The sequence below is a fragment of the Lontra canadensis genome, unplaced genomic scaffold, assembly GCF_010015895.1.
Source record: "Lontra canadensis isolate GAN:19392208 unplaced genomic scaffold, GSC_riverotter_1.0 scaffold41, whole genome shotgun sequence".
NCBI lineage: Eukaryota > Metazoa > Chordata > Mammalia > Carnivora > Mustelidae > Lontra > Lontra canadensis.
The window spans coordinates 4,298,806-4,312,808 of NW_022631035.1; the positions used below are offsets into that span (position 1 = coordinate 4,298,806).

The 14,003-nt window shown below is 47.1% G+C and overlaps 1 protein-coding gene across 6 annotated transcripts in view; it reads right to left on the minus strand.

Annotated features, from left to right (window-relative positions):
• The window catches only part of SEC14L1 (SEC14 like lipid binding 1), a 54,542-nt gene that overhangs the window by 18,378 nt on the left and 22,161 nt on the right, over positions 1-14,003 (minus strand). For 3 of the 6 annotated variants that reach the window (XM_032870512.1, XM_032870510.1, XM_032870509.1), the window contains 2 exons: positions 1,409-1,558; positions 1,163-1,294 (listed from right to left, as the gene is read on the minus strand). In XM_032870512.1, the coding sequence (XP_032726403.1) occupies positions 1,163-1,294; positions 1,409-1,558 (282 nt within the window). Of the gene's footprint in view, positions 1-1,162; positions 1,295-1,408; positions 1,559-10,033; positions 10,053-14,003 lie in introns of those variants that run through there. The other 3 variants (XM_032870513.1, XM_032870507.1, XM_032870508.1) reach the window with 2 other exon arrangements.

A 14,003-nucleotide genomic window follows, 5' to 3' on the forward strand; every position in this document is an offset into this window, starting at 1 on the left:
GCAAAGGCCCTTAGGGAAGCACGCCTACGAGATCCGAGCCCCAAGACTGTGCGTAGGCTTGTGCACAAGGCAGGCGGGACGGCAGATGTGTGATTAAGAGAAAATGCAAGGCCTTATAAGCCACTGGAAGGCCCCTGGGCTCCTCCTCTGAGGGAAATTCAGTGACACTGTACAGAGTATGCCATGATCTGATACACTTTAAAAGGATCATTTTGGGTTCAGCACTACGGATATGTTGTAGGAAGGTACGAGAGAAGCAGACAGACCCTATTAGATCCTTCTAATAATCTGGTAACAGAAGCTATTGAAGACGGGGCGGCAGATAAAAGCCCTCAGCCTCATCCTAGAGGAATGCATTACAGGTACCCCCCTCCCCAGAGTCTGCATTCCACCACTTTGCTTTTCTGAAAGATCTACATATTTACCTAGTTTTGATAACCAAAAGAAATCCAAAGAGGATTTCCGCTTTTAGGAGAAAGGGCAAAAAGCAAAAACAGCATTCACTGTTTGTTTTGCAAAAGCTATTAGAGAGCAGCTCACACCCCAAGCCCAAGCCGTGAGATGGTCGCCAAGGCCCCTCCTGGAGAGCCACACTCGGCATCCCAGCATCAGGACTCCGGAGGCTCTGGCCGAGTCTCTGAGCATCTGGGCTTTATCTGCATTTACTTAGTGCATTTGTTAGCAAGATGTGTCCTAAGGTCTCGGAAAACCTTAAAGAGGTTATTTTGAGTCTAGGAACGCTAACAAATTTTTCCATACAAACTCATGGTAATTTGCTGTTTTGCTCTGCCCCATTTCGGCGTACGTTCACAGGAACACTCTACTTTCAGAGAGCGGAGGAAAACTAGCTCGGGCCCTTCCGCATATACTTCTAGAGTGTCAGAGTGGCGCCCGAGAGGAAGGGACACATTAAGGTAACATTTAAAGACAAATCAAGGCATCACCAGGCTCCCTTAACTGCTACAATAACGTAGTCCATTCTGCAGTAAACCACACCCGCCACCTTGCTGATCCCACCAATGAAAAATGAGGGACCACAGCTGCTGCAGAGCCACCCTTCGAGACGAGGCAGCGGATGGCAGTGACAAGTGTGGGCCAAGCAACCCCCCCCCCAGAGTGCGGTGGCCGCACGCGCGTCTGTCCCCGGAGGCCAGTTACTCACGGTGTAGCAGCAGTGCTCATTGATGATGACCCGGTTAGAAAAGGTTTCGTTGTGGGCCTCAATGTGCAAAGTACGTTCCCGAGAATTCAGTGAGTTTTTCTGGACAAAATAAACATAATCAACTCCTGCAATCTTTAGAAAACAAAATGAAGAGAAAAAGGGCTTATTAATAACACCAAATGCAACACGGGCTTTGAATATAAGTTCCTCTAGTTTGGGGATGGCCTAAGGTGTCCCCACAGGCACCTTTTTAAGCAGCCTCGGTGCGTCTATGTCCAGCTTACAGCGCCGTTCTATAACGTGAATAGCCCCATCTTCACTCTTGAACTCATTCACAGTGTCACTGTCCACAAACATCGGGATCAAAGGACATGTAGGAAACCTCCTTTCGTAGGCCTGTAAAAGAATTTTTTAAAAAAGAAATTGAACAGAGACGCAACACTGATATTCTCCCTGGGAAAAAAAGCATCTCTTAATACATGTCAACATGTTACATCTTCCTTTTTACATTATAAACTTCTATTGAAAAAAAACTAAAAAAAGACATTCTATGTTCATGGATTGGGAGACTCAACACAGTAAAGATGTCAACTCTCCCCATATGGATACAGAGATTTAACATAATTCCTACAAAATCCCAGAAAGGCTAATTATTTTTTAATCTACAGACAAGATTATTTTAAAATTGATAAGGAAAAGCAGAAGAACTAAAATAGCTATAACAATTTTGAAACGGAAGACTAAATTGGGAGGAGTCACTTTACATGATACGGTATTAGCGCCGACTACACAGCTACAGTGATCCAGGCTCTTGGTACTGGCAGAGGGATAGACACAGAGATCAATGGACAGAGCAGAGAGCCGTAAACTAACCCACACAAATATGCCCAACTGATTTTTGACAAAGGTGCAAAAGCAATTCAATGGAAGAAGTGTAGCCTTTTTTTCCCAACAAATATTACTGGAAAAATTGCACACCGATAGGCAAGAAAAAAAAATGGACCTCGGGACTAAAAATGGACCTAAACCACATGCCTTATATAAAAATTAACTCAAAATGGATCAAGGACTTAACCATTTTTGTAACCTTCTTGAAATGACACCACTATAGGGGCACCTGGGGGGCTCAGTCAGTTGAGTGTCCAGCTCTTAGTTTCAGTTCAGCTCCTGATCTCAGGGTCATGGGACTGAGCCCCGTGTTGTGTTCCACGCTTAGCCCTGAGTCTGCTTGAGATTCTCTCTCTCTCTTCCCCTCTGCCTCTCCTCCCCTAAAATAAATTAAATAAACAAGAAAGAAAGAAAGAAAGAAAGAAAGAAAGCAAGAAAGAAAGAAAGAAAGAAAGAACGAACACCACTGTAGAAATGGAGAACAGATGAGCGGTTGCTATGGGGTAGGGCAGGGGGTGGGGTGTGACCATAACAGGATAACAAAGAAAGATGCTTGGAAACTATTCTGTATCTTCACTGCATCAACATCAAGCCCTGGTTCCCACGAAGTACCAGAGTTTCCCAAAATGCTACCGGTGGGGGAAAATGGTTATAGAGCACATAGATAGCATCTCTCCTTCTTATTCCTTATGAATAATGTATTATCAATATATCGTGAATCTTCAATTATCACAAAATAAAAAAATTAAGAAAGTTTCACTTGTTATATAATTCATCCGAGCTTTCAGAACACGCACTCAGGCACCTGAGTTTGCCATGCGTGTGTGTGTGTGTGTGTGTGTGTGGTCATCTGTGAAGACATCTTCGCTGAAGACCTTGCTACATTCACACTAAAACCTAAGCCACCCAGCAGCTCACAGGGGTGTGTGAGCAGGAAACCACTGGACTCGGGATGACCAGTGCTGGGCTGTAAGAAGCAGCATAAAAAAGAAGCCCAGGGCCGGGGCATCACTCCTCCAGCAGGTGGCCTAAAAATGGGGGGGGAGGAGAGGCTGAGTTCCCACCTCAATCACAACCAAGCACAGACTTAAGAACTGTACAGTGTTAAAGAGATGAATGAAAATCTGAAGGCAACGCAGACTGCTCTGATCCTCCCTCAGACTAGGTGCGCGTGGTCTGGGGCATCAGCAAACTAACGAGAGCGCCGTTTCTACAGAAGTTTCCTGATGGGTCCCGTGAAGAGGCCCGATGCGTGAACAGAAGTAATCCTCCGATCATAACACCTTTTCTGAAACCCCGTAAAGCACCAGAGCCACCCGCTAACCCCTCTCCAGCTGGTTTTCACTAGTCCTGCTGCAGGTGACCCGCACCCCCCGTACATCTCTCCTCCCCCTCCGTAACATCGCAGGGTTACAGCAATCCGAAACCTTTGGGCTGTGCTGCTGCCATCTCCGTATTTACCAGATCCCACGCTAGCGAATGTGGGAGGGAGGAGAAATGGAAGCAGACGGTTCAGGAAAGGGAGTCAGGGTAACATAAAAGCATGTCCTAAGAATAAGCAAGTGCATAAAAGGCTTGAGGAGAAAGAGAACACCCTCAAGCTTCGGAGAGTTCGTGGTCTGGGAAGGCTGCACAGAAGAGGAAGCGCTGACACTGGTCTGTTTTTAATCAGCAAGGAGGGGAGAGATGTCCAGGAAAGAGAACCCAGGAGTGCACCTCAAGGGAATGTCGGGGTGCAAAGAGGCACCCAAAGCTGGCGGGGGGGTGACGGTGGGCTGCGGTGACACTGTGACAAGGCAGGTCTCTCCTGGGACTGACCACATGGCCAGGCCCTGGGGGTGCAGTGCTGGTCGCCCTGGAGCTGACCACCTCTGCACGGGATGGAGAAGGAGGAACTGGACCATGTGATGAGAGTCGCCTTCTCAGAAAATTAATGACAGTCTTGCATGGGGCAGTCTGGAAGGGAGGCAAAATTTATGTGGCCACCAGTTGTATTTGGTTTTTTGAATGTTTTTACTTCGAAAGTCAGAAACATTCTTTGTATTTATCTACTCCCCTCCTCCACTCAAATACATTCTGAATCCCATTACTGCTATAGTCTTGATAAATCACACAGTATTTGTCTCTTAATACGTTTTAAATAAACAACATTTAAGAAGTTTATCCAACTGCTCAGATAACACCACAGATAAGTCTCAAGGAGGCCCTAAAATTAGTTAAAGCACTACACACATGAACAAGTCTAGAAAAAAAATTTGTTATCCTTTGTTCTACAGCCACTGAAAACCATCTAAACCGACTTCCAAACTGTAATGCATCAAACAAGCAAACAAACAAACAAGCTGGCTTTGTACACTGCAACACCCTGACATACTGACAACCTGAGAACACTAGGGCTTCAAACAAAACAATTCTCTTTAACCCACTGAGCCACCCAGGCGCCCCAAAACAATTCTCTTTAGGTTACATAAAGGAAAAGCAAGCACTCGCCAAGAAACGACATAAGCTAGGGTCTCTCCTACCCAAAGGCCTATTAGATCACTTTCCAAATACCCACAACAGCTTTTAAACTCCTGAAAGAGAGTGGCCGTCACTGGGCATTTCCCACGCAGCCCGGCCCATGATTCAAAACACAGTACAAACGCTGCGTTCCCGGTAAAGCCATCCGGCCGTGGAGACGCCTGTGCACAGACGCTCACCCGCACCTTACTGCGAGCACCGGGCCGGAAGCATCTACCTCCCACCCTCTGCGCCGGTCACCCTGCCCCAGACGCGTTACTCAGCCACGGTGCAGACACCAAGTGCCATTTCTCTTGGCATTGCCTAAAACAACGTCACTGTTGGATAAACATTCTTTGACTTAAGGAATAAAACCTTACTAAATAAACCAACGAATCCAGCTTTTCGTTTCTGTGCTCACCTAACCTGGGCCAATCTTTCAGAGATATATATAAGATTAATGAATTCTGCATATCGTTGGCACAGAAAACCCTAACTTTCTAGAAGCCTGCAGAAAGCCTTAAGTCTCTGAAATTGCTTACAGATCCCAGATTCCAGGTTTCCAGTACCAATTACAACCTACTAAGCAGCTACAACCTCTGAAAATTAGCAGCGTTCCAATTTAATTACAAACATTAATACATGTTCTAGTTTTAGCCACAGGAAGGGCCTAGAAGCAATGACATCTCAGCAGCCACGAGAAACATGGCATCTAGATCGTGGTTTCTAAATATCACCCCTACCACGGACGAACGCACGCACCGTGAAGTGGCCGATGACAGGTCTGGAGGAAGGGAAGGTCAAGGTGAATCTGAAGAACTTACCAGAAATCAAGGATGTGCTCGGTGACCGGTGGAGACAGGAGAAAAGGACACAAAAACCAACCCGAAGGGGTTCCCCTCCCCAACTCTGGGGTCATTTGAGCACCAGAAAGAGAAAAGACAGTGAAGCTTTATAAGCCACAGAGTAACACTCAAAAAAAAAAAAACGGGCAGGGGAGGAAATCATGCGGGAAAATGTCACCTAATAACCACCAGAGCGAACGACACAACCGGAGAATCCCAGCTGTGCAAGCACCAATCCTCGGTCACGGGTGCAGACAAGGACCCTCAAATGGCACTGCTGGGGGTGGCTGTCAGATGGGGCATCACAGTCTCACACCATCATCCCGCAGCTTACCAGGTGCGAGGGGACAAAGGGGCCTTTATGCGGAAAGATCTAGCAGACACCACCTGGGCCGAACAGTTCAACTCAGGACCAACAAGCGGACAGGCCCGGCGGGGAGCGCGCACAGCGGACGCGGTCCTCACAACGAAATGGCAAGCCTGGAGCTCACCGCGAGGAACCAACAGCGGGGCCCAGGCTACGGAACGCTGCGCAGAACCACCAGCCTGCACTCTTAAAAAGACATGGAAAAAAAATTAAATGAAAAATGCTAATGTTTGAAAGATGAACACAAAAAAGCAGAGAACGATCTAGAATAAAGGCAACTAAAGAGACAAGACCACTGAACACACTGGCTCTTTCATTAGAATAAAACAGCTGTACGGACGACTTAAGGAAACGTGAGCACGGGTCACACGTGAAACAGTCATTCTGTCGGTGTGAAATCTCTCCGTGTGACGCTGGCGACCGTCGGGCAGAAGTTCTCTTCTTAGGCAATACGTGCATTAGCATTTGGGTCAAAAGCATTACGATATACACAACTGACTTTCAGATGGTTCTGCAAACATATGCCGTGTGTGTGCGCGTCTGTGTGTGAGTGTGTGTGTGTAAGAAAACAAGCAAATGTGCGAACTGATCTAAGTGGAAATGTATACAGGTATTCACTATACTTCCTCAAGTTTTTTAAAAATGGAAATTTCTCAAAAGAAAAAGTTGGGAAAAATGTTAACAGGAGAAGGCACCTTGGAGGGGGGGCCATGTGGAAACTAGCCATGTTTCTGTACATAACTGACTGAGGATGACACTGTCATACCTGATACGTGGAACTGCACAAACCTGAGGTTTGCTCAGGCCCTGGCCCAAGAGCGGCCGGGTGTGCGGCCCACCAGGGACCCGTGCCCAGGGTCCGTACAGGGGCCCCCTGCCCAGTCCTGCCACCAGAGCTCTGAGGCCCAGAGAGCTCCAGCTTCCGGCTGTTCAAGAGAAGACAGCAGTCGGAATTTCTGTGTGAAGCTTCCCTATTTTTAAAACCTTGTTTGGGCCAATGAGCCCAAATAAGCAGGCCGGCAAGTCTTCTCTCGGCGCTCAGAAGTCTCCGGGAGAACCGGGCGAGAACCCAGGCTTCCGCTCGCGCTGGGTTCAGATGACCGCCCCGAGGAGAGCCGCAGGGACTTCCAAATGTCTTCTCTCTCGTGACCATCCGCAGTATCATCAAGTCACTTCCTCGCACTCAGCATTTATCAAACACAGAAATCAAGAAAGGCTGAACAGGGTTAACTCTTCCAGAGGGAACTTCTCCAGAGAGAGAGAGACGTTCTTCGCTATCTCTTAAAAAGGAAAAGTTGCTTTTGCCAGAGAACTCACTGTTATCATCATTCGCTCACTCTTTTTGTTTAACACAGCAATTGTCTCACTAACAAAACAAAACCAGGGCCTGGCCCATTCGCCCCTGGAGGAACGCAGCCTTCTGGGTAACTCAGCTCCCTCCCACCTTCCTACACCCACTCTTCCTCTTGCAGAAGGGATTTCTGAGCCTGTAACTCGGGAGCCTGGCAACAGTACTTTCGGTTTTTAACCAACCTTTGGATGCAATTTGGAGATGTGAGAAGCTTGTACTGTGCTGAAGAAAACCATATTTTAGTGAAGACATTTCAACTTGAGAATTAATGAGCTTAACAGCCCATTCTGCCAGGAAAACCCATTTAAAAGAAATTCCATTTAAAGAATCTAGCCTTAAATTGAACTATGTCTGTACACAATTTAGCCAACAAACTAAGCCAGTTGCTTTCCGTGTAACAACTTGGATATTCTATGGCACTGGACACGACCATCAAACTCACTTAGACACAGATCTGGTTCTACCCCAGGAAGAATCCGTAAGGGAAAAAACTAAACAGGGCTGAAGTGTGTGTCAGAAGTCACCAGGGCTCAAGGAAGCAAATATAAAAGCAAAGTGACCCAAGTCCCTCAGAGTTAGGATTCCGTAATTCACAGACTGTCGGAGGGGCAGGGACAGGCAGGGGCCCACCATCTAAGCACCGCGTTATGATCCCAGCAAACCAACAGCAGAGGACACAGGGACGGGGCTGCTTTAGAGACAAGACAGGAACACATATCCCGTAGACAGCAGTGGAACAGAAGACAGGGAGGAGGTGACAAGTGTCAAGGAACTGTACTGGCGCTACGATGCCTGAGAGAGCCCGGGGGAAGGGCTCCGGGTGGGGTGGTGAAAGGCCTTCCCCACGCGCACCTGCAGAGGGGAGCAAAGGGCGCACAGCCTGGGGCGGCCTTACAGACCTGCTTCCAGAAGGGCAGTTTCGCAGAAGCGGGCCAGGGCCCAGGCCCAGGAGGTCCCTCCGAGAAGAGCTCCAAGCCCTAGGTCTGGTGTTGAAACTCAAAAGCATACCAACAGCTCGGCGAACTATAGATATGGAAAGTGTCCATCGCCCAGGAACCTGGGGCCTGACACTGTCTCCTCACAAGCCAGGGCTCAGCTGGTGGGTTCCTCTACCTCCACTACTGCTTCTGTTTTGTCCCCAGAAGGGGTTTCGCGTTACGGGCTACTTGGGAATGTACGTGTTCATACTTAACAGGATATTTACAAACGTACATTTTTGAAAGGGTGAGCCCTTTTAAAGAAAAGCTGTGGTCCTGGTAGGCTACCTTATACTTTATTCATCCAAATTCATTAAGTGACACCCCGGTATGATGAGCGAATTTTCAAAGGAGCCCAAGGGCATGAGCAAGTGCATGAGGGCAGCACAGAGCGCACGACCCGGGGAAGGAAGCACTATATTTACAGCCAAATCCTTGTCCTCAACCACCGTTTTCAGTGAGACCCACATGGCCAGCCACGGCCGACTGAACACCCACCGGAAGCTCAAACAAGAACACGCCATGGCTCTACTAAAGCTATAAAGAAATCTGTAAAAATCTGGTCGATCCCAAGCCATCTCCCTCTGAGATCAAACACATTTGAAGTTTAAATTATGGATTTCATCTGAGAAAACCTCAAATCCCATGGTTCTGATCACACCTTCTTTCCAGGGACCATTTAGTGTGGAGAAGGCGTGACTTCAGCAGCCTCCAGGGCTGTGAGCTCTAAGGACGAGGAGGGCAGGGAGATGAATGCCCCAGTAATCAGGCGAAAACACTTGGATTCTCTCCTAGGGCCTCCCCGTTGGAGTAGGAGCGCGCCGCGCTGCGGAAGGCACAGCCACAGCGAAGAACAGATGGCAGACGCCGCTCACATGCCAGGCGCTGACACGCTCCCAACTGCAAACAGTGGAGACAGTTTCCACCAGAAAGAAGCACCTTCTTTTTGCCATGCCTCTCTCCAACACGCGCCCTCACTGCCACCACACCGTGACAGAAACCAGCCATATTACTGTGAAAACACACGTGCCACAGGGCGCTCCGGAGAAGTGTGCAAATACTGGGAGGGCGCGCACGCGTGTCACCAGTGCCCTCACTCACATCTCCACTCCTGGGCTCCAAGAGTTCTCCGCAGGAAACAGTATTGTGAAAGGACAGAAGAATGTCAGAATTTCCTTTAAAACCCACGTATATTCAGTTAGAAAACAGCACGCGGACGCAGGGCATGGAGCCACTGAGCGTGCCGGGCCTCCATCGGGGAGCAGTCACTGCGCAGTGCCCATCCGTGTCCCCCACCCGCAGCCCACACCGGGCTCCGCTACACCTGCCCTTTCACTGGCCTTTAGAAGACCAGCAGTGACAGCAGTGGCACGGTTCTCCACAGCCTGGCAAGAACTGCGCGGTAAAAATTACCCACAATATTAAAAAGACTTCACATGTAGGAAGTTTTCATTCCGGAGAAGTCATTAATCTTACTTACCCATACTATGATAATTTTAAATAGCATCTAAAAAACCACACAATGGTAGGGTATTTTCGTCCTCTTAAAGTAACTGGGGCCAGGGAGACCCAACCAGAGCTTAACACCACTCCAAGAGACAGTGTTCTTTGTCACAGACCTGAACAAAAGGTGGGATGGAGGGCTCTCACCCCAGGTGCCTGGCAAAGGTCTCTCCCGAGGAGTAACACGAATTAGCACTATAGGAAGTTCTGCCAATATTAAGATTTTCTACCATAAATTTTCCTAACACTTTGGCTCCTAGAAATAAATGCTAGTACATGATCCAAAAAAAAAAAAATAGTGAGCAAAGGACCAAGGAGCAGGAACAACCCCAGCAAGAGCTGGGCACCCCGAAAGTGCCCCTGCCCTGCCCCGCCCCACAAAGGCCAGTGAGCCCCAGGCTGATTTTATCCTGCACACACAGCACTAAGGATCCCACTAACCAGCTGTTCCTGGTTGACAGCAGAGAAATGACTAGAAGTCAGTATTACACAACAGGCAGCAGAAGTCCCAGGACTTCTCAGCATCTGAACCATTGCTCTAAGAACAAAACAAGCAGGAAGACAAAGAATTATCCTTGGAAGAAAAATAATCATGTAAATCTATTAAAAACTTAGCACGTTTGGGGCACCTGGCTGGCTCAGTCGGTAGAGCACGTGACTCTTGATCTCAGGGTCATGAGTGCAAGTTCCATGCTCAATGTAGAGCTTACTTAAAAAAAAAAAAAATGAGAGGGGCACCTGGGTGGCTTAGTCGGTTAAGTGTCTGCCTTCGGCTCGGGTCACGATCTCAGGGTCCTGGGACCGAGCCCCGATCGGGCTCCCTGCTCAGTGGGCAGTCTGCTTCTCCTTGTGCCTCTGTCCCTCCCCCAGCTCACGTGCGCATGTGCGCACCTGCTCTCTCTCTCAGAGAAATAGATAAAATCTTTAAAAAAAAATTAGCATGTTTACATTTGGCTAAAGCAAAGTCAACTCACAACAGCAGGATAGTTTCCGGTGTTCCTGTTAAAGACAGACATCAAACCCTTTCTTCTCTCCATGAGGTGTGCAGCCAATCGTACAGCAGAAGTCTTGATTTAGTAAGGTCTTCTAGAATCCTCTATCTTACAGTATTCATAATGTACTCCTTTTAAGAATTTCCAAGTAAGGCTACCTGGAAACTTTTAATAACGCAATTTAATAGACTGACACGGAGCTCTCGAGCTTTCACACCCAACGCCAAGCACGATCTAGCGGTCCAGCCTGCTTGATTAACGGCGCGCTCTGCTTTCTGGCCTGGATGAGAAAGCTGGGGCCCGCCCGGGTTCAGCTGCGTCCGGTTCCTGCAAAGCACTCAAGACCAACACCTCACATGACAGCCCAGGGTGATTTCAGCGTGTTTACGGTCTTAAAGATCATCACCGATGACATTTCTGACTCTTCGTCCTCAGGCCTGGTCACAGGGAGCTCGAGGCTTTCCCAAACTTCCCTTCACAGCATCCTTAAAATTGCAGTAACTTCTCCACGGTGCCCCAAAGCCAAACGAAATAACATTTATTATTAGGGCCAAACAACTTAAAAAGCATCTGCGTCCTAATAACTCAGTAGCCATCTGAAACCATAATACGTTTAAGTTGAGGGAAAATGTATTTTTGTTTCCTTCCTAAATACCCAGGATTACCTGGGAGCATGTGTCCTTGGGTCCTGCGGAGGCTTGGAATCACAGGGGACACTCGTACTCGGATTTCCTGCTGCTCACTGTTCTCAGGTGGCAATGGCTTTTTAGCACAGCAACCAGCGAAAACCCGGCTCCACAAAGATCCTCACACCATTAAAAGAAATTCAAGGGGCACCTGGGTGGCTCGGTGGGTTAAGCCTCTGCCTTCAGCTTAGGTCATGATCTCAGGGTCCTGGGATGGAGCCCCGCATCGGGCTCTCTGCTCAGCAGGAAGCCTGCTTCCCTTCCTCTCTCTGCCTGCCTCTCTGCCTACTTGTGATCTCTCTCTCTGTGTCAAATAAATAAAATTTTAAAAATCTTAAAAAAAAAAAAAAAGAAATTCAAAGACGCCCGGGAGCCTCAATCAGTTGGGCAGCTGCCTTCAGTTCAGGCCGTGATCCCTAGGATCTAGTCCCACGTTGGGCTCCCTGCTCAGCAGGGAGTCTGCTTCTCCCTCTCCTTCTTGTTCCCCCCTCCAACTGTGCATGTGCACCCTCTCTCTCTCTCAAATAAATAAAATCTTAAAAAAGAAAAAAAATGCAGTGTGATCTAATCTTAAAATGTGAGGCGCCGTGGGCTGGAAGCTTGCGCGGTGTCCAAGAAATGATGACTATCCCCGTGTTTCCTCCAAAATTAAAAATATCCTACAGCCCTGCGGTGCTCTGGGGGCCTCAGAATAGTGAGAGAACTGTGGCGCCCAGTGCTCTGAACTGTACCGATTCGCTCACAAATTCTTCTGCCTGTGTAAAGAGGCGGCATTCAAAATCTAAACAAATGAGCTCCATCCAATCGATCATCCTCCACCATCAAACTTTCTATCAAAAACAAAGGGCCAGTGTTCTAGTAAGTTTCCAGTGTCTGCATAGAGACCTTTAAAAATCGGAGAGAGGGGCAAGCAAGCTTTTCCTGTAAGTGAAGGGACAGATAACAAATATTTCCAGCTTCACAGGCCAGACAGGCTCTGTCGAGAACACGGCGCCACCACCAACACGGGAACCAACGAGCACAGCTGTGCACCGATGAGACTTGACTTTCAGACACCAAGAAATGAACTTCATAAACTTTTTACATGTGAGGAAACTTTATTCTTTGGGGTTTTCCCTAACCATTAAAAAATGTAAAAAGCTATTTTCCCTAACCATTAAAAAATGTAAAAACTATTTTTTAGCTTTCTATTTTAGAAAACAGGCAGCAGGACATCGTCTGCCCACTCCTGATCAGAGATTGTAACAGGTTCCATTTAATTATTTTCTCACAAAAATTCAAGAGTTATTTAAAATGCCAATCAGTCAAAACTGTGAAGGACAAAAAAACTTTAAATAATACAGGAAGAACTGTAAAGCCAATAGATTACCACTTACCATATCTGTATTTATACTCATCTAAACCATTCTCCATTTGATGACAGAATTCCAACAAATACTCATCTAACTTATATACACAAATTTGACTACACACAGTTCACCCAAAAAACAAGTGCGAGCAGGGGAGAAGAGGGAATGAATTTGAAAAGCAAGGAAAACACCCACCATTCCAATCACTGACAGAGGACTCCAGAACCATCCCGGGAACCAGCAGCCGTAACCACACGTGGCTATGTTCCTGGGGACATCTGAGTGGCTCAGTCGGTTAAGTACTTGCCTTCGGCTCAGGTCATGATCTCAGGGTCCTGGGATCGAGCCCCACATGGGGCTCCCTGCTCAGTGAGGATCTGCTTTTCCCGGTCCCTCTGCCCCTCCCCACTGCTGGTGTGTGCTGATAAATAAAATAAAATCTTTAAAAAAAAAAAAAGAGCCACATTTAAAGTTTAAGAAGTTGCTCTGCTGTTCTTGGCTGACTTACGATGCATAACTGAATCCTGTAACAAACGTTTTGATGTGACTATTCCACGCCTTTGGCCTAGTTAAAGTCCTGACAATGTCCGCAGGGCTGTGCGGCAGATGCCCCAAATCCTAAGTCTTATGATAAATTTCTTCTCTCCACAAAACCCAGAGAGTCATTCATACTTATTGATAAGCTAATTATATTAGTCTGAGTTCCAATTCTGTTTTATTCATTAGGCTCTGTTATTTAAAGCCTTTCGTCCAGGTGCAGACTAGAAGTCTGTAACCCTATATAACAACCTCTGGCAGCAGAGGGAACTTCTTAGAAAACAGGCAACCTCTGAACCCACACACCGATCGATCACAAAGGTAACTTAACATGGGTTAATTCCTTCAAGGACAGCCTACTGGGGCGGCTCAAAGCTCTCTTCAACCCTTCTGAGGCTGCTCCCCTCCCCCTCAGGCCCCCCCAATCCTGCTCTACTCTCCCCCCAGCTTGATCCCTGGTATTCCTTCCCTCTCTAGGTCCCAAGAGTCTTAGACCTAGTTTTGTTTTCTGCCTAGAATGTGACTTTAGTAACTGCTTCTCTTTTTTCCTTTTGCTGACAGCCTAAAAAGTATCCCTTTTATTTTCTAGTTCATAAACATTAACCCAGAGTTTTAAGATAAATTATAGGAAAAATAAAAAATAAATAAATTACAGGTTTTATTCTTGATTCTGACAGATCCAAAAAGCTCAGAAAAGCCCTACAGAATTAGAAAGTGTTCTTTTTTTTTAATGCCAATGTTTTCTGCTGCAATATATAAAAATAAACAAATTGTGCTATGCCCACCCAATGAAACACTCTTCAGCAATACAATGTAATGAACTATTTATTTATGCACGCATGAATGA